Genomic DNA, 20,894 nt, shown 5'->3' with positions numbered 1-20,894 from the left:
CCGAGTTGCTCAAAAGTCCGGGGTAGACAAACATGAAAGGAAAACTATGACCCGTTGAATAGATCAGTTTTCATGGTGTTGATGGATACACCATAACGATCTGCAAGGGCTGATTTGCAGCAGGCCAAGTTTACTAGTTTATTCCATCTACGCCAGCGACTTGCAACCTTACGACTTTTCACAGTGCGCCAGAGGGTTGTTCTGCAAATCACATTATGCTTCGTGTAAATTTACACCACTCCTTAATCATGCCCCACTCCCTAATCTTCATAGCACGGATCGCTAGTAATGTATTAAAATGGAGTTTTTTTATGAAGAACACTTTAGATTATTGTTGTAACACTTTCATTTACATCCTCAAAAATCGTTTGGCTCTGTTGACTACCTACTTTATCGTGGATGATAGCCAAATAGGTAGATGGTGTAGACGTATCTTGGTTTTCAAGGATGATTCATATAATTAAGGTCAAGCGAAAATACATGAATATGAATAAATTAAAGATAATAAAACAAAACAAGCGGAAATAATCAGGTCTTCGATATATATATATATACATATATTTTTTTAAATGGGACGAAGAATATTTGGGGGGTATTTAGTCCCAATCTTCTTCGTCCTCACTGTCAACTTTGAATTGGGCAAAAAATAGTTCATCGTCATCTTTATACCACTTGTATGGTCTGTTTTTCTTTTTGAGTTTTTTAGCTCTTTTAGCTTTTTTGTTTCGGACAAAGGACCAGCCTTCGTCCCATAATAGCTTGATTTCTTTTCTTGACATTAAACAATTTACCAAGCATTTAAGAAATAAGGTAAACTTGTCTCCATTTGTTACTCTATCTGAAAATAAATTAATACATGTTACACAGCCTTAAGAGAGTTGCGATTCAGTGCTTATTGTTTGTTCTATAAATACTTTGTACAGTTACATTCAGGTGCGGTAATTTCGTACACAAATTTAACCCGATATAATTATGCAAATCCAAAATTTAAATTTAGTTGGTTTATTGATACAGTAAACAATCAGTAAACTCCACGATATGCCTATTTCGAAAGTACGTGCAAATATTTGTTTTTTCGATTAAGTACATGTATTTTTTTTATCCTGCAACTGTTTGGTGGAGAACAATCTGAAATATATGCTGGAAACGGGTGATAAATCGTTTTATGCAATATCTTGAACTTGAAGTACCAAGAAGAACGTTCAAATAGGTAGCTATTTTCTGTTTCTCAACATGAAAAGGTAAACAGAAAATATACGATATTTTGTTAATTCATTAACCTGCTGTTTAAAATATGTATACAATATTTTTCCCACAAAAGTCAATAACTAGACAAATATGGACATACAAATTCAATTAATACGGTCAGTCCTAATACGAAAAATCGGGCACAATACAGGTTTTTCACTTCCGGTGTCTTTAGCTTCCGTTGTTCACCACAACAGCTGATTGTTTTGAGAGTTTGTTTGGAAATTCAAGCATTATATTTACACGCAGTAGTGTATTTTCCATGATAGTTTTTCTTTTTTTACACATGCCATGAAGGCGCCATAAAATCTGTTTTTTTAAATATCGGTCTTGTATTATGTCCGTTGAAAATTTATTTTGGGCCTAAAAATAGCGGTTTTGATCTTCGGCATTGCCTTGGTCTAATACAGCTATCCTCGACGCAATATGACATGATACCGGACGAACATGGAAATCTCAATCCTACAACGCTATGATTCAAATACAGCAATGTTCGTTCGTTTGTTCATTGTTTGTTTTTTTCTCAACACCCGATATTTGTCTAGTTGCAGAATAACGTTAAGCATTTAGTGGCGGGTCCGGGGGAAGGGGGTCGGAACCTACCTAATTTCTGTTTATGAATGCTAGTATTTTGTGTAAATAGCAAATAGTAGCCTGGACCCCTCCCCCCCTTTTATCCAAATCTTTAGATCTCTTGGCACTTATGGTGAAGGGGTGTAACATATCCGATACCTAAATGCATGAAAGTATTCAGAATATTTCCGTCCCCTGCCCCTCCTAGCATCAGCTGTCTGGTTTTAAGGTGTCTATTTTGCAAGGGCCCCGTGCAGGTCCGGGTGTTACAAGAATAGGCCTGCAGCAGCGCTAAGCTGCTAAAAGGCGACTAAATAGTGCTCAGAACCCTAGCTGGGGGCTAGGGCGCTCTGCGCACAGAGCAAATGGGATGTGTGCCCCAGGGGGTGGAATGGGGTACCCCTGGCGTGTTACATGCTGGGGTTGTCAGGCTATAATACGGAAAACCTGACCGAAAACCATAGTGGTGCACTGTGTTGGGAAAGATGCCACGTTCCTCGCACGTTAAAGAACTCTGCTGTGGTATTAGATAGGAGTAGGAACCTTTGCGCTCCGCCACAGGAGGCTAAATTGCCCGACCTTGCCCATCCCCCCCTTTTTCCAGTGGCAGTCAAAGTTTGTCGACCCTGTTGTCCTTGTGTCCCATCCTTTTTTCCATTTCATGTTCATTTCATCATCCATTTCAATATCATTTGCTCTATTAGCAGCTTCCAAAGCGGGGAGAAGATAGTTGTAAGCTTCGTACAATCCCAATGCAGCACCTCCAACAACTGCAGCCGCCGTGGTTATTCTTTAGTCTTCCAAAGCTGCAATTTCACATTCAACACATGTACTAGGATTATGTAAACAATATTCCTTTTTGCAGATGTCACAAGTAAAACGAATACAAGCTGTATCACCATCGAATTCACATTGATACTCGTCTAACTTCTTTAAGCAGTAACGTAGAAAACGAATCAACTGTTTCTTCACAAGCAAAAAACATAAACGGCTAACCTGTTCGCTTCGAGAATCCATCCAGAACTGACGTTGTTTTCAAATGCAGCTGCTTTTATAGACCCGGTGACGTCACGACGTCACCTTAGCAACATATCATAACATAATGACGTCACTTAACAACATATCATAACATGATGACGTCAGGTAGGAACACGTCATAGCATTATGACGTCAAAAAAAAAAAACATTCCGGGGAATGAAAATAATTTTATTATTTTTCCGCGACGGGTCACTAGTAATATTAGGTGACCGGTCGCGACTGTGATCGTGGGGTTAACGGCATTCATTTTGATGACGTCTGCCCGGACCGAGCTGGCGGGACCCAGCTCGGACCCAGCTGCCGGGACCAAGCACGAGGCTTTTGGCGATCGCGGGATCTCACGAGGTTTTCGGCGATCGCCAGATCTCACGTGGCTTTTGGCGTTCACCAGATCTCACGTGAGATTTGATGTTGTTATGTAACCATGGAGATATAACAAAATTCTGATTGGCTGACAGATCTATAAAATTCGTCGCTACAGCTCCACAGGTCAGTCCTCCTCAGACTGTTCAACGGAGGGGTACAGCGCGCCATTGCCTAATAAGGATTACACAAGGACACAGAATACTGATGATGGAGAGAAAAGTTTTATCAAGTAAGAAGAAATGGATTTTAAGAGATGGGAGATTCCAGATAGCTCCAGTTGTCAAAGTAGAAGATCCAGATGAAGTGATTGTTATCAGTGATTCTGAGGATGAAGAGGATCATAAGGTCAGTCAAGTAAGCGATTGGGGTCAAGAGAGCATTGTTCTGTCATGCGATGAGCATGCAGAAGGTGAGGAGGGCCCTGGAGCCTCAAGTGAAAGGGTACCTCCAGAGAGCTCTCAGAATCCGGACACTGAGGAAGTATTTGACAGTGATTATGAAGATCAGTTCTGGATCCGTAAAGATAAGGTGAAGGAGATGGAGTTTCTCTTTGACAGTGATGATGATCAATGGATCCTAGCCATTGACGACAATGGACAATCACAGGTGATCAGGAATCCAGAGTTTTGCTCACCAAAGAAGAGAAAGAGGACACAGTCAGTAGATCTGATGGATGTACTTCAACAGGCTCCAGCTAAGAAGCCAAGAAAGGAAAGATCTGACAAAGACAAAGTCAGAGGTAAGCAAACTAAAGTCAGAAGTAAGAACTCTAAAGTGAGATCAGACAAAGGTCAGAAGCGCACAAAGTCTAGATCAGATAAAGGGAAGAGTCGTGGGAAGAATTCAAAGAAAACCATTCGTAAGACAAAGAACTTCTTCATCACCATTAAGAAGAGTCGTAATCCTTGCACAAAGATGAACAACAAGTACAAGGTCTTTCAAAGATTAAGGTCAGTAGATTGGATGCAATCAGCAGTATTAGCACAAGAATGGGGTTTAGACAAGATAGGTACTCCTCACTATCATAAGTACATTGAAACTAAGGAAAAGATGAAGTTGTTAAAAGTCAAAGCAATGATCAAACAACTTATCAAAAAGGTTGCAAATGTTCAGGCATGTAGAAATATTGACAAAACAATCAAGTACATAACCAAGGAGGACAAATATCCAGTAGTCATGAACGTTGACTTAGATAAGCTCCACATTCACTGGAAGCAAAACAATACTGTAGAGTTAAATGAATTCCTACACATTGACAACTATCATTATAACTGTATACCTGTTAATTATAGAAAGGATACCATCAACAAACACCACGCGTACTGGTCGGCCGAGAACTCCACAAGAGATCAAGAAATCGCATGATCCAGGACTCGCCAACAAGCTCGTGGAACTCACTAAGGAGAAATCTAAAAGAGGAATTTACATCCATGGACCACCAGGAACATTCAAGACCAGCTCAGTCATGGCCATAGCATCCATACCGTTTTACATGTTCAATCCTAATAGTAACTTTCCGTTTCAAGGATATAATGGTGAGAAAGACATAGTGTGGGATGAATTTCGTGCAGTTGACTTTGACAAACATCAGGTGTTAGTTCAGAGACTCACAGATGGTTATTCTGCATCTGTAGAACTTAAACATGGCAACAATCAAAGGTACAGACTTCGTGGTACCTTCTTCATAACTTCAAATGATTCACCACCTCAAGATGAAGCATTCTTAAGAAGATTTCACATTGTGGATGTAAATGGATTTCGTGATGAGGACTGGAGATAAACATTTTGACTTTTTAACATTGTATAATTGTAAACAGTTTTTTTAATTTATGTACATAGAATTTGTGTTTGTATAATTTCTCATTAAACTTCCTTTTTAATTGTATGTATCTGTGATTAAAGGCATTAAATTGCCCAAAAATGCTGCCACGGGCCAAGTTCGATGAGCCTGTGATAGACTATTGGGCATATTCTCTCATCGAACGCTAATCCTAAGCCTTAACCTAACCCTAACCTCTTGTGATAGTGGAGATTGCACATGCGGTTAAGTGTGGGCCAGATTAGTAAACTGCCCCGATGGGCAATGGCTTGCCGTACCCCTCCGTTGAAAAGTCTTCGTCGGACTGACCTGTTCCGCTTCCGCTCCTCATTTTATAGATCTGTCAGCCTATCAGAATCTTGTTATGTCTCCATGGTTACATAACAATATCAAATCTCACGTGAGATCTGGTGAACGCCAAAAGCCACGTGAGATCTGGCGATCGCCAGATCTCTTGGCACTTATGGTGAAGGGGTGTAACATATCCGATACCTAAATGCATGAAAGTATTCAGAATATCTCCGTCCCCTGCCCCTCCTAGCATCAGCTGTCTGGTTTTAAGGTGTCTGTTTTGCAAGGGCCCCGTGCAGGTCCGGGTGTACAAGAATAGGCCTGCAGCAGCGCTAAGCTGCTAAAAGGCGACTAAATAGTGCTCAGAACCCTAGCTGGGGGCTAGGGCGCTCTGCGCACAGAGCAACTGGGATGTGTGCCCCAGGTGGTGGAATGGGGTACCCCTGGCGTGTTACATGCTGGGGTTGTCAGGCTATAATACGGAAAACCTGACCGCAAACCATAGTGGTGCACCGTATTGGGAAATATGCCACGTTCCTCGCACGTTAAAGAACCCTACTGTAGTATTTTCCTGGAGTAGGAACCATAGGGCTCTGCCACAGGAGGCTAAATTGCCCGACCCTACCCACCTTTCCCTATTTCCAGTGGCAATCAAAATTTGTCGACCCCATTGTCCTTGTGTCCCATCCCTTTTTCATTTCATCATCATTTCATGTTCATTTTATCAACAATTTCATGTTCATTGTCTGAATATAGCTGAAATATTGCTGCTCGGACGTTAAACCCCAACAAACAAAACAGACAGTGACTAAGTATATATTATAAATATACATTCTGTGCTTTTTTACAAGTCTAAAAGAAACTAGCGAAATAACATTAAGGTAATTTTAATCTGCAGTGTCCCCGTGCAGGTCCGGTTGTTAAAAGAATAGGCCTGCAGCAGCGCTAAGCTTGTCGTAAAAGGCGACTAAATAGTGCTCAGAACCCTAGCTGGGGGCTAGGACGCTCTGCCCAAAGAGCAACTGGGATGTGTGCCCCAGGTGGTGGAATGGGGTACCCCTGGCGTGTTACATGCTGGGGTTGTCAGGCTTTAATACGGAAAACCTGACCGCAAACCATAGTGGTGCACCGTGTTGGGTAAGATGCCACGTTCCTCGCACGTTAAAGAACCCTGCTGTGGTATTCGATAGGAGTAGGAACCTTTGCGCTCCGCCACAGGAGGCTAAATTGCCCGACTCTACCCACCTCTCCCTATTTCCAGTGGCAATCAAAATTTGTCAACCCCATTGTCCTTGTGTCCCATTCCTTTTTCATTTCATCATCATTTCATGTTCATATTATCATCAATTTCATGTTCATCGTCTGAATATAGCTGAAATATTGCTGCTCGGACGTTAAACCCCAACAAACAAAGCTTCCGTTTTTTATTTTGTTTTTGTTTTTTTTTCGCACGCACGCTCGCGTGTGTATGTATGTGTGTATTCGTCTCAACATAATTATTACCTTCTTTATTCTCGTGGACTATATGGTGTCCCTCATCCTCTTCTTTTGAAAAAAAGCCCCTCTTTCCAGCGTTGCGCCCCGTGCAGGTCCGGGTGTCAAAAGAATAGTATATTTCCAGTGGCAATCAAAGTTTGTCGCCCCCCCTGTGGATCGCTATCCTTGTCGTGGTAGGGGGGCTTGCGTGCCTCAGTGATCGTAAGAGCTATGCCAGCTGGAGTTTTTTTCTCCTGGTAGGGTTACCCATGCTGGAAATGTCAAAGGTTAGAGGCCAGACTAAAGCGATCCGAATATCGACCGTGGGCCCGGTGTTTAAAATAGAAAGTGGGTTCACCTACTTGTTTGCCGTGAGTTATTGGTGGGCGAGGAGGTCCTAGTGGATGAAGGTCGTATCTAGACTCCAGTCGTGACGTAACCCCCGTGTCATCGATGGCTGGATGATCGAGGATACGGCTGTATATGCCACTCGGCTCTTGGGTCATCTAAACGGCGGATCGGATGGACCCGGTTCGATCAATCGGCTGGTCACGCCATGCCCTTCATTTGTCCACCTGCTTTACTGATGGCATTTTGTTTAATCCAATGTTTCAAAGATTTTCAAAAGCTTACAAATGACAAATGAAGAAGGCGGTGGCTCATGGGTCAATCGAGTAGTACGCTGTCTATGCGCCATTGATAGATACGATACACTCTGTTCGAGTATGTCGTCTCTGGAATCCCTGATGCTATCTGCTGGAAATCCGTAGAGTCCTAGCATCGCCCGTGTTAGCACTCGGTGGCGGGTGGGGAACAGAGACGATGAAACTTATAAAAACTTAACATGGCGACAAAAAACAACGGGGAGTCCAATGTTTCTTATTAAAAAAAAAACGAAAAAGGGATGTCTGCAATTTTTTCTGACGAAAGTGATTAAAACTGGCCAAGATTTATTGTAATTTCTGCAAAAGATAAAGACAAAAATGTTAATGACCTTTTTCCTTTTTTAATACAGAAAACTATCAAGGGTGTAGCTGGTGATGTTAAAGATACAAAGAAAATAAGATCAGGAATTTTAATTGAATGCCTCAGACCTGGCCAATCATTAAATTTGTTAAAATTAACCAGGATTGGTGACCTTGATGTGGTTTTATCTGCACACAAGTCACTAGATCAGTCACAGGGTGTCCTTAAATACCGAGGTCGAGACCTCGACGCCTTGACTGATGAAGAGATCTGTGAGGAACTGAAATCACACGGCGTTAAGTCGGTGAAAAGGTTTACTTCTCGGCGTGCAGATGCAACCACACCAATGAGAACAATCCTGTTAACATTTAGTTCCACTTCAGTGCCATCTCATGTCTACATTGGTCCATACAGAACAGCTGTCAGTCTGTATATTCCTAACCCACTTCGGTGTTTTAAATGCCAGAAGTTTGGGCATGGAAAGGGCCAGAGTAGAGGAAAACTGTTTTGTTTCCGATGCTCTGAAGAAGGACACGAGGGAATCGACTGCAAAAAAGATCTGAAATGCAGAAACTGTGAGGAAGCTCGCATGTCATCATCTAAAGATTGCCCTCTTTATAAAAAAGAAAAAGATATTTTAAAGCTAAAAACTGAAAACAAAATTTCATATAGTGAAGCTCGCCAGAAGTGGTCCCTTTCCAACAATTTTCTTGCATCTGGCAAAACATCATATGCTAGTGTTGCAAAGCGTGTTTGTCTGTCCTCGACTGTTGAGGTGCAGACGATCATGAGTTGGAAAGAGGATATCAATGGTCTTACCAAACTGCCCACTGAGGTATCCACCAAAATAATGAAACCATCCAAAAAATGTTTAGAGGAAATTAAAAAGGCCAGAGCTATAAAATCTCACCAATGTTCCCAGACTCAGTCATCCCAAAATTCCGGATCATCTTCAAAATCATCTCCATCATCACAACAGTCATCATCTTCGTCTTGCAAATCTTCTCAACAGAAAAATATCCAACCCCAAAAAAGTTGGGGATTTTCCGTGTGGAGTACTTGGAGTAATCTAAGTCTGGGCGACAGATTGTGTCGCCTGTGGTGTCGGACTCGGATTCCGAGTCTGACATGGAAACAACAGATCATGGACTTTGTCCAGGTGAAAACTGGCTGGGTCCCGACCTTGATCAGATAGACCAAACAGATCCTGTTGCCATGAAAAAATACAAGGAGCAGCGTGCTCAGTCAATTCGAATTGACCTTAATGGTGGCACTCGTACTAGAAGGTCATCGAGTCGTGGTCGCGGATCCAAGTCAGAGAAAATATCCCCCATTCGTCACCCATAAAAAATGGCCAAATTACTTCAATGGAATTGTCGAGGATTAAAGGCTAATATTTTGGAATTAACTCTTCTTGTTCAGTCTATTTTACCAGTTGCATTATGTCTACAGGAGACTCATTTAAAAGAAACGGATCAAATTTCCGTAAAGGGATATACAATGTAAAGTACATTTGCTGAGGCAAATGAACGAGCTGCGGGTGGATCTACCATTTTGATTAGGGACAGAGTAATACATAGTTCAGTTCCTTTAACTACCGATCTACAAGCAGTGGCCGTTCGGTTATCCCTTGATAAAACCATAACCGTTTGTTCCATTTACATTTCCCCAAATTCAATTTTGTGCAGAAATAAATTAGTTGATTTGGTTAAACAGTTGCCCAAACCATTTATTATTTTGGGTGACTTTAATGCTCATAATCCTTTATGGGGAAGTAATCATACGAATGATAAAGGTAAAAAAGTTAAGGAGCTGCTACAGCAAGAAGATTTGTGCATATTTAATGACGGATCTTCAACGTTCCTTCATTCAGGCAATGGATCGTATTCTTCTATTGATTTAAGCATTTGTGATCCTCTCGTTCTTTCAGAGTTTACATGGCGAGTTCATGATGACTTGTGCGGGAGTGATCACTTTCCAATTATTTTGGAGCATTTATCCTCCAAAACAGAAGAACGTCAACCTCGTTTTAAACTTGAGAAAGCAGATTGGGCTTCATTTGAAGCCCACTGTCTTGAAGAATTACGATTAGAAACGATGAAGGATGTTGAAGATCCCATTTTATTATTTAATGAAAGACTGACATCAATTGCTAATAAAACAATACCTAAAACCTCAACAAATCAAGAAAGGCCTAGTAAACCATGGTTTACTGATGAGTGCGACAAAGCGATCGAAGAACACAACAAGGCCCATCGCCGGTTTGACAAAAATCCTACACCAGCAAATCTGTCAAACTTCCGAATATTTCGTACAAAAGCTCGACGTACATGTAAACAAGTCAGACGAACCTCTTAGAGAAATTTTGTTTCTAGTATAAAATCTCACACTCCCCTCAATAAAGTATGGAATTTTATTCGAAAAGTAAAAGGAAAAAATTCGAATTCTTCAGTAAAACACCTTAAAGTTGGTAGTACCACTCTAACCACCGAAAAAAGATATTGCAAATAAGTTAGCCGAAACTTTCGCTAAACATTCATCCTCAACTAACTAAAAACCGGATTTTCAAAAAATTAAATCATCTGCAGAAAAGACAAAATTAAACTTCAAGTCAAATAATGCTGAATCCTACAACTCTCAATTTTCTATAGAGGAACTAAAATCGTCACTGGCTAAAGCCCACGATACAGCTAGTGGGCTAGATAATATTCACCATCAACTTTTGAAACATCTTCCTGATCCATCTCTACATACACTTCTTGCGTTAATGAACGAGATGTGGACTTCTGGTAACGTTCCGTCCATCTGGAAAACCCCCCGTGCAGGTCCGGGTGATAAAAGAATAGGCCTGCAGCAGCGCTAAGCTTGTCGTATAAGGCAACTAAATAGTGCTCAGAAACCTAGCCGGGGGCTAGGACGCTCTGCCTACAGAGCAACTGGGATGTGTGCCCCAGGTGGTGGAATGGAGTATCCCTGGCGTGTTACATGCTGGGGTTGTCAGGCTATAATACGGAAAACCTGACCGCAAACCATAGTGGTGCACCGTGTTGGGAAAGATGCCACGTTCCTCGCACGTTAAAGAACCCTGCTGTGGTATTTGATAGGAGTAGGAACCTTTGCGCTCCGCCACAGGAGGCTAAATTGCCCTACCTTACCCACCCCCCTTTTTCCAGTGGCAATCAAAATTTGTCGACCCTATTATCCATGTGACCCATCCTATTTGTTTTCATTTCATGTTCATTTTATCATTATATTGTCTGAATATAGCTGAAATATTGGTGCTCGGACGTTAAACCCCAACAAACAAACAGTATGTGACGACTCTATTTGCTACACTGCTCCATCGGATCAAATTGATACAGGGAAGATATATAAACGTATAGAAAGGTCTGAAAAATTTCCAACAATGTTAAACTGTCAAATTTGCGATGCAAATTTTTGGTCGTTCCCTCCGCGGGACTCGAACTCGTACTGCTGTGACATCTATGGCAACACCGCCTGCACAAAGTCCAGCGCCCTAGACCACTCGGCCAGCTAAGCTATATAAAAATATAGCTTTCGCTGGCCGGGTCATTCCTCCTGGTAGGATTAATCTAGGGCTGTAAATTAGTACACGATGTATGGTAGTACGGGACAGTTCATTTAGATGTTAATATGTAGGATAGAGGATCAAATTAATGATGCATGTCACAACAAATCAGCCCAGTGCAGGTCCGGGTGTTAAAAGAATAGGCCTGCAGCAGCGCTAAGCTTGTCGTATAAGGCGACTAAATAGAGCTCAGAAACCTAGCCGGGGGCTAGGACGCTCTGCCCACAGAGCAACTGGGATGTGTGCCCCAGGTGGTTGAACGGGGTACCCCTGGCTGGGGTTGTCAGGCTATAATACGGAAAACCTGACTGCAAACCATAGTGGTGCCCCGTGTTGGGAAAGATGCCACGTTCCTCGCATGTTAAAGAACCCTACTGTGGTATTCTCCCGGAGTAAGAACCATAGAGCTCCGCCACAGGAGGCTAAATTGCCCGACCCTACCCACCTCTCCCTCTTTCCAGTGGCAATCTAAATTTGTCGACCCCATTGTCCTTGTGTCCCATCCCTCTTTCTTTTCATCATCATTTCATGTTCATTTATCAATTTCATGTGCATCGTCTGAATATAGCTGAAATATTGCTGCTCGGACGTTAAACCCCAACAAACAAACAAAACATTGTCTGCACCCGTATTCGAACGTCGATGAGAGAGACTTCGAAATTATACCTGCTCTTACGGGGGGTAACTCTGCAAAAACAGGATAAAATATGGCTGCAACCCGAGCTCCGGAAGTAGGGAATAGATCTAGAGTAACACCATACACTCAACCAACAAATGCATGGATTGATATACAACTACATGTATGTTAAAAAATCATTTTTTGATAATTTTTGTAAAGTATGAAAGTAAATGTCTACTCTTTCTCTTTTATTTGCAGATAGACAAATATGGATATATCGCTTTTCTGTTAAAAGGATAAGAGCTTTATTTAGTATCAAAACATTAATACTACGCAAATAAAAAAATAAGTTAAATATTAAATTGAGATTCTAAAGAAAAAGTTAATGATAGTGTTTTGAAGTTCTGAATGTACATACACGTTATGTTGGTTCTGAAACCAAATGATACTGGCAGTACGTGCTCTGGATATATTTTATACAGCTGCAAACAAGTACTATAGTATACAGTTTGTGTCCAAGGAAACATTTTATCAAGCTACAAATGTATATGACTATTTAGAAGTTGATTAAAACTGTTTGATACAAGATATAGTTGAAATATTGATTTTGAATTGTTATCTGTGAGCCAGATAAATCGATGGATTTAGCCTTAATTTTCTTTATATACCGGTATTGTAATTTTGTTTCATAAGAATTTCGAATGTTTTCTGTTGAGTACATGATTGTAAGTGGTAAATTTTGCCATATTCTCTTTTGCTAGATAACTGTTTAAGTAGGACCATTGTAAGAACAAAGACCTTATAGATGTAAATTCTAAGCAAATTACACACTTCTAAGTTGGTCCTAAGAAAGAGTAATTGGCAGGCTTTTAGGGAATTGAAAATGGAGCATGCCAAAACCCCGAATTTGTCTATATATGTATGTATTTAATATAATAGTGTCAACGCAAAACATTGCAATTTTATTCTGGCATGGTGCTGACAGCGGCGTCCGTGTCATCGTCCATATTCACTTTTTACTAACTACTAATAGAATGCTCCTATTTAATTTTGAGTTTATGGTCCTACCATTGTAAAATAAGGGCATCCGTGAAACTGACAGATACCACAATGTAGGTTTCTGTTAATCTACAAAAAATGAGTGTCCAGTATTTTACCCAGCTAACCTACATAAAGTGAAATGGTCAATCCTTAACATGACATAGCAATTTCAACACATCTATGCAAGTACACCTTCAAGGGAGAAGCATTGTAATTTTGTACATGTATATGACTTGTCTTTAGGTTATGGCACGCCCTTGTGGAATTTGTTCCCCATTCAGATGTTTAATAACATATTTTAATAGATATTTATCAACGTGTGCATAATTCAATTATTAATATCAATAAATGGACGAGTTTTCTAGACAATGCAAACACGTTCAAGACAACGTATGTATGTTCAAATTTGCCCCTCGGGCAATACCAATCTGCGTCCATACTTGCCCCTCGGGCAATACCATTCTGTGTCCACACTTGTTCCTTTAAAACAAACACCATGTTTATGTTTATAAACTAGTTCAAAAACAGATATACGCTATTGCGCAAGTCACGATTATTGGCTCGATTGTCGTGGTCTGAAGGTGTAATACCACTATTTCGGAAACCAGTAGCCTGAATATACAGGAAAGTAGATGACACGAAGTAGTCCAAATATTGCACCCTATCATTCTCCTTGTTTAGTAGAGGTATACAAACTTGGTGTCATCTGAAAGCTGAATGAATCAGCAATACTCTTAAAACTTCATTTTTGTTAATCAGTGTACTGTAAAACAATTCTGAACAGAAACTCTAGGCCCCTTAGCTTGATATGGCTCAATTTCAAAACGAAAGTAGTGATTTCTGCATCTGTCTACTTTCACTTTAAAGTTCTTTCTTAGAAGGCACATAAGGTATGTTGATATTTTTATGAGAGTTAAGGTAAAGGGTGACCATCATAATGATTCCCCTCTAGCACCATCAGTACTAATGTAAAAAAAAATTTTGAGCCTTATAAAAAGCTGAGTTCAACATAGAAACTAATGGAGACCAAAAATAGTGGTATGACACCTATAAAGGAATATGGCAAAAAAAATAAAAGTACTTAATTTTCATCTTTTTGGGGAAAGTTTAAGTGTTTGACATCTAAGGGATACTAAACAGACCATTCTTGTCATTTTGTCTTCTTGTTTTGGTTAGTAGCCTCATAATATGCAAGTTTGTTGAAATTTCATAAATTGTGGGTCATATTTCAAATTTTGGGGTATTTTTCTCAAGTTTAGGTTTTAAAGTGTCAATTTCTGCCTAAAATCTCTTTGCAGGCTGGCAATATGTAGATTTATTAGTCATTGTGTATGCTAAGTCTATTTTTTATCTGCTGGTAAGCTAAACAAGTTTGTTCCCATAATGTTGCAATTTGACAGCCAGTACCCTCTTATATGAAATTGAAGATTTTAGTCCCAATTCTTGATAGTTAGGACTAAACTTTGTAATAGTATAATGTTACTTAAAATGCAGATCTAGGAATGCATGTTTGTAATAAATTTTCAAATTTTCAGTTTTAGTTGGTGTGTTGGTCAATTTTTCAAATTTTACCTTTAATTTTTGTCTCATAGCAGGTATAGATTTCCCTTTATTTCATTTATTCAGGCTATCTATTAGCAAATAGTGCTGTAAAGTACATGTTGAGTGTTAATGTTAACCAAAATGACCATTTTGATTGAGATACTGCTTAAAATATTGAAATTTTGTTGTCATGGAAAGAATGTGGTGAAAGTCTGTACACTGTGAAAACTGTAAAATTTGATATTTTTGTCAGGTTTCTAATGTAAAACACCATTAAAGCATCATTAAATATTTTATTTACACATTTCATGCCATATAAGCCAAGTACCAAAAGATTTACCATCCAGCACCTATAATTCTGATTTTTTGTATTTTGGTCAAAAAATCTAATTTTGGGACAGATTTCTTAGTTTTTATATTTATCTGGTATTAATTTTGCTATCTTTGCATATGATTGATACTTTTGAGTTGCTTTTTTTATAGCTGAACCCATATTTAAGACTGAAACACATTATATTTTCCTATTAGAGATAAAAAATGAAATGACAATCCATATCTTGGAAAAAATATGTTTTGAACTTAATCGTAGACGCTACTGAGACTTGTTCTGTTCTCAATCACATTTTTCGAAATGTACGAAAATGAAGCTGCCATTATACTGTTTTTAAGTTCCCGAATTTACATGCACAAACCGGATATTGATGCCTTTTCTGCCCATAAGTATACATGACCCAGTTGATAATACAGCCATTTACGCTCCCTTTGGAAGCGTATTGAATATGTAAAGCAGTTAATGAGTATAGAAATCAGCATGTTTTTGGTGTACCACTTAGAGAGGAGAATTCCTGGCTGTGGGCCAAGTTAGTGAGAAGTCAATATCATATACTCAATAGATTTTGTGTTTAATTTAAATAAAACAAAGCAATACAATGATACAGTATTAAGTCTATTAAATTATACAGTTTCCAAATGCCATAAAGATAAAAACAAAACCCAGTGATTCATTGTTAAATAGTGATTTAAAAATTAAATACAATATGCAAGGCGTAATTTGCAGCAGGCCAAGTTTACGAGCTTATTCCATCTACGCCAGGGACTTGCAACCTTACGACTTTCACAGCGCGCCAGAGGGTTGTATCCTGTTCTGCAAATCTATGCTCAAACTCATATGAAATTATTGTTTTGTTAAACCGTTAGACCTGAAAAATACCCCTTTTCGTTTTTTTTCGGAAATTATTGTTTATGTCACTTGTAAAACTTAATGTAATATCAAATAAAGTGCATCTGTACCAGAAAAATAAGTAATGATAGCATATATCATTTTGGTATACCGAAAACTGAAATACTTGCTTAATTATTAAGTACACAAGTTTGTTAATCTTTATTGGAAAATAACAGAATACATGTGTAATACTGTAAATGTACTAATATTTGCGCTGTACTAGTTTTCGCTATTTTTGCGGGGATTGGGCAGAAAAGTCGCGAAAAATAGTTCAATCAAAATTAATTTTAAACATAAAATAATGTTATAATCATTTTGTTCAAATCAAGAAAATTGATACCCGCGAATACACTCACTTTACAGAAAACCCGAAAATTAGCAACCACGAAAATTAATACTTTTACAATATTGTCCCTATTGAGAAACTGTCACTATACATACAGATTATATTGTCAAAAATATATATAACATTTATATTTTAGAAAAAAATGACAGTATTTGGATTTTAGCTTTATATTTACCTTACTTCACAGACTTGACAAAAAATGATTTGCGAATGAGATTTGAAACGGCGGAAAGTGTCAGGCGTTGATACAATTCTTCATCGGTTCAAGTGAATCTGGGTTTCTGTTCATTATCATAATTGACCCAAGGATCGGTAAAATATTGACTTTCATTTGAAAGAAAATATTACTCGGATTACACCCCGAAACCTAGTTCTTGTCAAGCCAGTGAACCCTTATTGTCTTCATACCGCAAAAATATGATTTTCGAATGAAACATATATCTCTAATAGAAACAGTTCTACAATTTTTCACAAAATAGGCTTCACTTCCGGAACAAGTTGGTGAAGCTACATGTATATTCAAATAAGAAAATTATATACAGACAGTTTTTGTGTATGTATTATTGATATACAATCTTACACTATTTATACCTTGGCTGTTCAAAACAACGTACAAAAAGATACAGAAGTTTTAAGGTTATACCAAATAAATAAAAAATAAAAAGTCTAATATGCAAGGTCTGATATGCAGCAGGCCAAGTTTACGAGCTTATTCCATCTACGCCAGGGACTTACAACCTTACGACTTTTCACAGCGCGCCAGAGGGTTGTATCCTGTTCTGCAAATCACGTTATGCTTGATAATTTTACTTGTATTGAAAAAAAAATAAGTGTTAAAATCCCCTCTCCAAATGATTCTTATCTCATTTATCACATGTAAGGTACATGTATATCATTTTATTAGGCATATCAAATTGAAAATACATCTGTTAAAGTGAAAAAATAAGTGGTAACACATACACATTCGGGATACCGCATTTTAGATGATGACGATGACAAAGCATATTCATGCCATTGCAACAAAATGAACAAAAATATGGTTACAGGAAACACACAAAGAACAAACAATATTATCCAATTGATGTAACTACACATGAAATTAAATGAGTTTTAGTATTCCGAGCAGACTGAAGATAGTTACAAAGTTTAACAGAGATATGTTTGAAGCTTGAATCCGTCTGTAAAACTTATGTATATTAGACCATAGAGGATCAAATTTTGGCAAAAATTCAGTACGTAAAAATAAAAAAAGCAGGACAAACAAATACAAAGTGGTATTCATCTTCTATTGCTCTCATACTACAACATTAACACAAACGATTGCCTCTATTAACATTTACAAAACTTTCAAGCCGATTGGTATATAAAAACTGTGACATCAGTGAAGCTTAGTTTTGCTATATCCCATCCTATATTTTTTATCGAAAGAAAACGCCTTTACCGCAAAAAATGGCGATTTGACATTAAACTTGCGCTGTATTGATCGCAAATTCAAATCAACGTTATCTTCTCGACGCCAAAATAAAAAGTATAATTCAGACAGTGACTAAGTATATATTGTAAATATACATTCCGTGCTTTTTTACAGGTCTAAAAGAAACTAGCAAAATAACATTAAGGTCATTTTAATCAACTCCTTTTAAATTACAATGTGCAAGGTCTGATTTGCAGCAGGCCAAGTTTACGAGTTTATTCCATCTACGCCAGGGACTTACAACCTTACGACTTTTCACAGTGCGCCAGAGGGTTGTATCCTGTTCTGCAAATCACTTTATGCTTCGTTAGTAATGTATTAAAATGGAGTTTTTGTATGAAGAACACTTTAGTTTATTGTTGTAACGCTTTCTTTTACATCCTCAAAAATCGTTTGGCTCTGTTGACTACGTACTTTATCGTGGATGATAGCCAAATAGGTAGATGGTGTAGACGTATCTTGGTTTTCAAGGATGATTCATATAATTAAGGTCAAGCGAAAATACGTGAATATGAATAAATTAAAGATAATAAAACAAAACAAGCGGAAATAATCAGGTCTTAGATATATATATTTTTTTAAAATGGGACGAAGAATATTGGGGGGGGGGGGTAATTTAGTCCCAATCTTCTTCGTCCTCACTGTCAACTTTGAATTGGGCAAAAAATTTTTCATCGTCATCTTCATACCATTTATATGGTCTGTTTTTCTTTTTGAGCTTTTTAGCTCTTCTTTGAGCTTTTTTGTTTCGGACGAAGGACCAGCCTTCGTCCCATAATAGCTTGATTTCTTTTCTTGACTTTAAACAATTTACCACGCATTTAAGAAATAAGGTAAACTTGTCTCCATTTGTTACTGTATCTGAAAATAAATTAATACATGTTACACAGCCTTTAGAGAGTCGCGATTCAGCGCTTATTGTTTGTTCTATAAATACTTTGTACAGTTACATTCAGGTGCGCTATTTCGTACACAAATTTAACCCGATATAATTATGCAAATCCAAAATTTAAATTTAGTTGGTTTTATTGATACAGTAAACAATCAGTAAACTCCACGATCTGACTATTTCGAAACTACGTGCAAATACTTGTTTTTTTCGATTAAGTACATGTATTTTTTTAATCCTGCAACTGTTTGGTGAAGAATAATGTAAAATATATGCTGGAAACGGGTGATAAATCATTTTATGCAATATCTTGAACGTGAAGTACCAAGAAGAACGCTCAAATGGGTAGCTATTTTCTGTTTCTCAACATGAAAAGGTAAATAGAAAACATACGATATTTTGTAAATTCATTAACCTGCTGTTTAAAATATGTATACAATATTTTCCCCAAAATAACTAGATAAATATGGACATACAAATTCAATTAATACGGTCAGTCCCAATACAAAAAATCTGGCACAATACAGGTTTTTCACTTCCGGTGTCTTTAGCTTCCGTTGTTCAACAAAACAGCTGATTGTTTTGAGAGTTTTGACATACCCAAGAATTATAGAAGGATGTATAGTTGTTACTGTACATTTTGAAATTGGAAATTCAAGCATTATATTTACACCCAGTAGTGTATTTTTCATGATAGTTTTTTCTGTTTTTACACATGCAATGAAGGCGCCATAAAATCTGTTTTTTTTTAGATATCGGTCTTGTATTATGTCCATTGCAAAAAAATTATTTTGGGCTTAAAATAGCGGTTTTGATCTTAGGCATTGCCTTGGTCTAATACAGCTATCCTCGACGCAATATGACATGATACCGGACGAACATGGAAATCTCAATCCTACAACGCTATGATTCAAATACAGCAATGTTTGTTCGTTCGTTTGTTCATTGTTTGTTTTTTTCTCAACACCCGATATTTGTATATTAGAATGTCTAGTTGCAGAATAACTTTAAGCAATTAGTGGCGGGTCCGGGAGGAAGGGGTCGGAACCCACCTAATTTCTGTTTGTGAATGCTAGTATTTCGTGTAAATAGCAAGTAGTAGCCTGGACCCCCCCCCCCCTTTACCCAAATCTTTAGATCTCCTGGCACTTATGGTGAAGCGGATGTAACATATACGATACCTAAATGCATGATAGTATTCAGAATGTTTCCGTACCCTGTCCCTCCTATCATTAGCTGTCTGGTTTTAAGGTGCCTATTTTGCAAGAATCTGAACTTTTAAATTGGGAAAAAATGAATAGAACAATTTTACTTTTCCAAAATTTTCCATACAAGGTTTCCCCTGTGATAATTTCAAATATTACCATATCTTTTAATTTTAAATGCAAAAAAAATTCAATGCACTTATATTACTGAACACCGTAATACGTCATAGGTAACCAGATGTTCTAAGTAACGTTTCTGACGTTACTGTGGTTAGGTCAATGCCGTTGTGTCTATGTAAACGTTAGACTTGGTCGGATTTACGCAGCCTTTTCCGCTACACTAAAGATAACCCCGGAAGCAGAAACTGTTTAAAGACATTTGATTCTTTGCCGGCAATGTAGTGTTACACGGATCTAAGTAGTTTCATCTACCAGATTAGTTAGAATCATTAGAAGTAAAGAAACTTTTACAATCACGACTTTCGACGCGAAGAGAGGAGCTAAGAACAAACCAGTTTTGCTATAATTTTAGAATGGAATCGGACAAAGTCCGGATAGATTCTTCCGAACTGTGTGTACTAGCTTTTTCTCCTGTGCAACGGGAGAGTAATCTGGGCACCAAAATTCTAGCGGGAACAAAAATGATATAATTCAGGGGCAAAGACCAGATATGGAAAACAGACACACACAACAAAGAAATAAACAACCAAAATTAATACGTACAAAGCAACAAAAGTAAATGAGCAACTCACTAAAAACTGGATTGTGTGTTTGCTTGTGCTTTTGTTTGTTGGTTGTTTTTTTTTTTCGCACGCTCGCGGTGCGTGTATGTATGTGTGTGTTTGTCTCAACATAATTATTACCTTCTTTATTCTCGTGGATTATATGGTGTCCCTCATCCTCTTCTTTTGAAAAAAGTCCCTCTTTCCCGGATGGTCTGTCGGCGTTTGCGAACATTGACCTGCATACTATGGCAGACATGTTGTTGTTAATGTTTGACTGTAAACGATATGATAAATTCAAAGCTTTGAGAAAGGTTAATGGGATTGGAAAGAGGGTACGAGTATTTGACGCTTGTTAGATATACGGTTTAACTATGAAAATGATGAAAGCTATCTAAAAGGAACATACTATAAAAATTATCAAACATCTGTTGTTAACAAATAATGTATGTTTTGCAGTCTTTGAG

General features: G+C 38.2%; 1 protein-coding gene and 1 long non-coding RNA gene across 3 annotated transcripts in view; one reads left to right on the top strand and one right to left on the bottom strand.

The window, feature by feature from the left end:
• The window catches only part of LOC148606549 (uncharacterized), a 56,794-nt gene extending 42,298 nt beyond the window's left edge, over positions 1-14,496 (top strand). For both annotated transcript variants that reach the window (XR_015915067.1, XR_015915068.1), the window contains exon 4: positions 12,245-14,496. This is a non-coding gene — a long non-coding RNA (uncharacterized LOC148606549). The remainder of the gene's footprint in view (positions 1-12,244) is intronic.
• Positions 14,497-15,450: 954 nt separating this feature from the next.
• Positions 15,451-20,825, bottom strand: LOC148606548 (uncharacterized). The gene is made up of 2 exons (XM_088546618.1): positions 20,569-20,825; positions 15,451-18,472 (listed from the first exon to the last, which is right to left on the bottom strand). Exons 1-2 carry the CDS (start codon positions 20,684-20,686, stop codon positions 18,228-18,230), a joined length of 363 nt encoding a protein of 120 aa, XP_088402744.1. The 5' UTR covers positions 20,687-20,825; the 3' UTR covers positions 15,451-18,227.
• Positions 20,826-20,894: the final 69 nt, after the last annotated feature.

The sequence above is a fragment of the Perna viridis genome, chromosome 9 (assembly GCF_037379345.1).
Source record: "Perna viridis isolate PV_CMFRI_1.1 ecotype Kerala chromosome 9, ASM3737934v1, whole genome shotgun sequence".
NCBI classification, from domain to species: domain Eukaryota; kingdom Metazoa; phylum Mollusca; class Bivalvia; order Mytilida; family Mytilidae; genus Perna; species Perna viridis.
The sequence above is the reverse complement of the archived record's forward strand: the minus strand, read 5'-3'. Positions and strand labels throughout refer to the sequence as shown.

What these genes read in the sequence shown, in the direction of transcription:
- LOC148606548 (XM_088546618.1), bottom strand. Translation starts at nt 20,686, where the DNA reads ATGTCTGCCATAGTATGCAGGTCAATGTTCGCAAACGCCGACAGACCA. An exon ending in AATCCACGAGAATAAAGAAG is followed by an intron (nt 18,473 to 20,568) that starts GTAATAATTATG and finishes ATTTATTTTCAG; the next exon opens with ATACAGTAACAAATGGAGAC.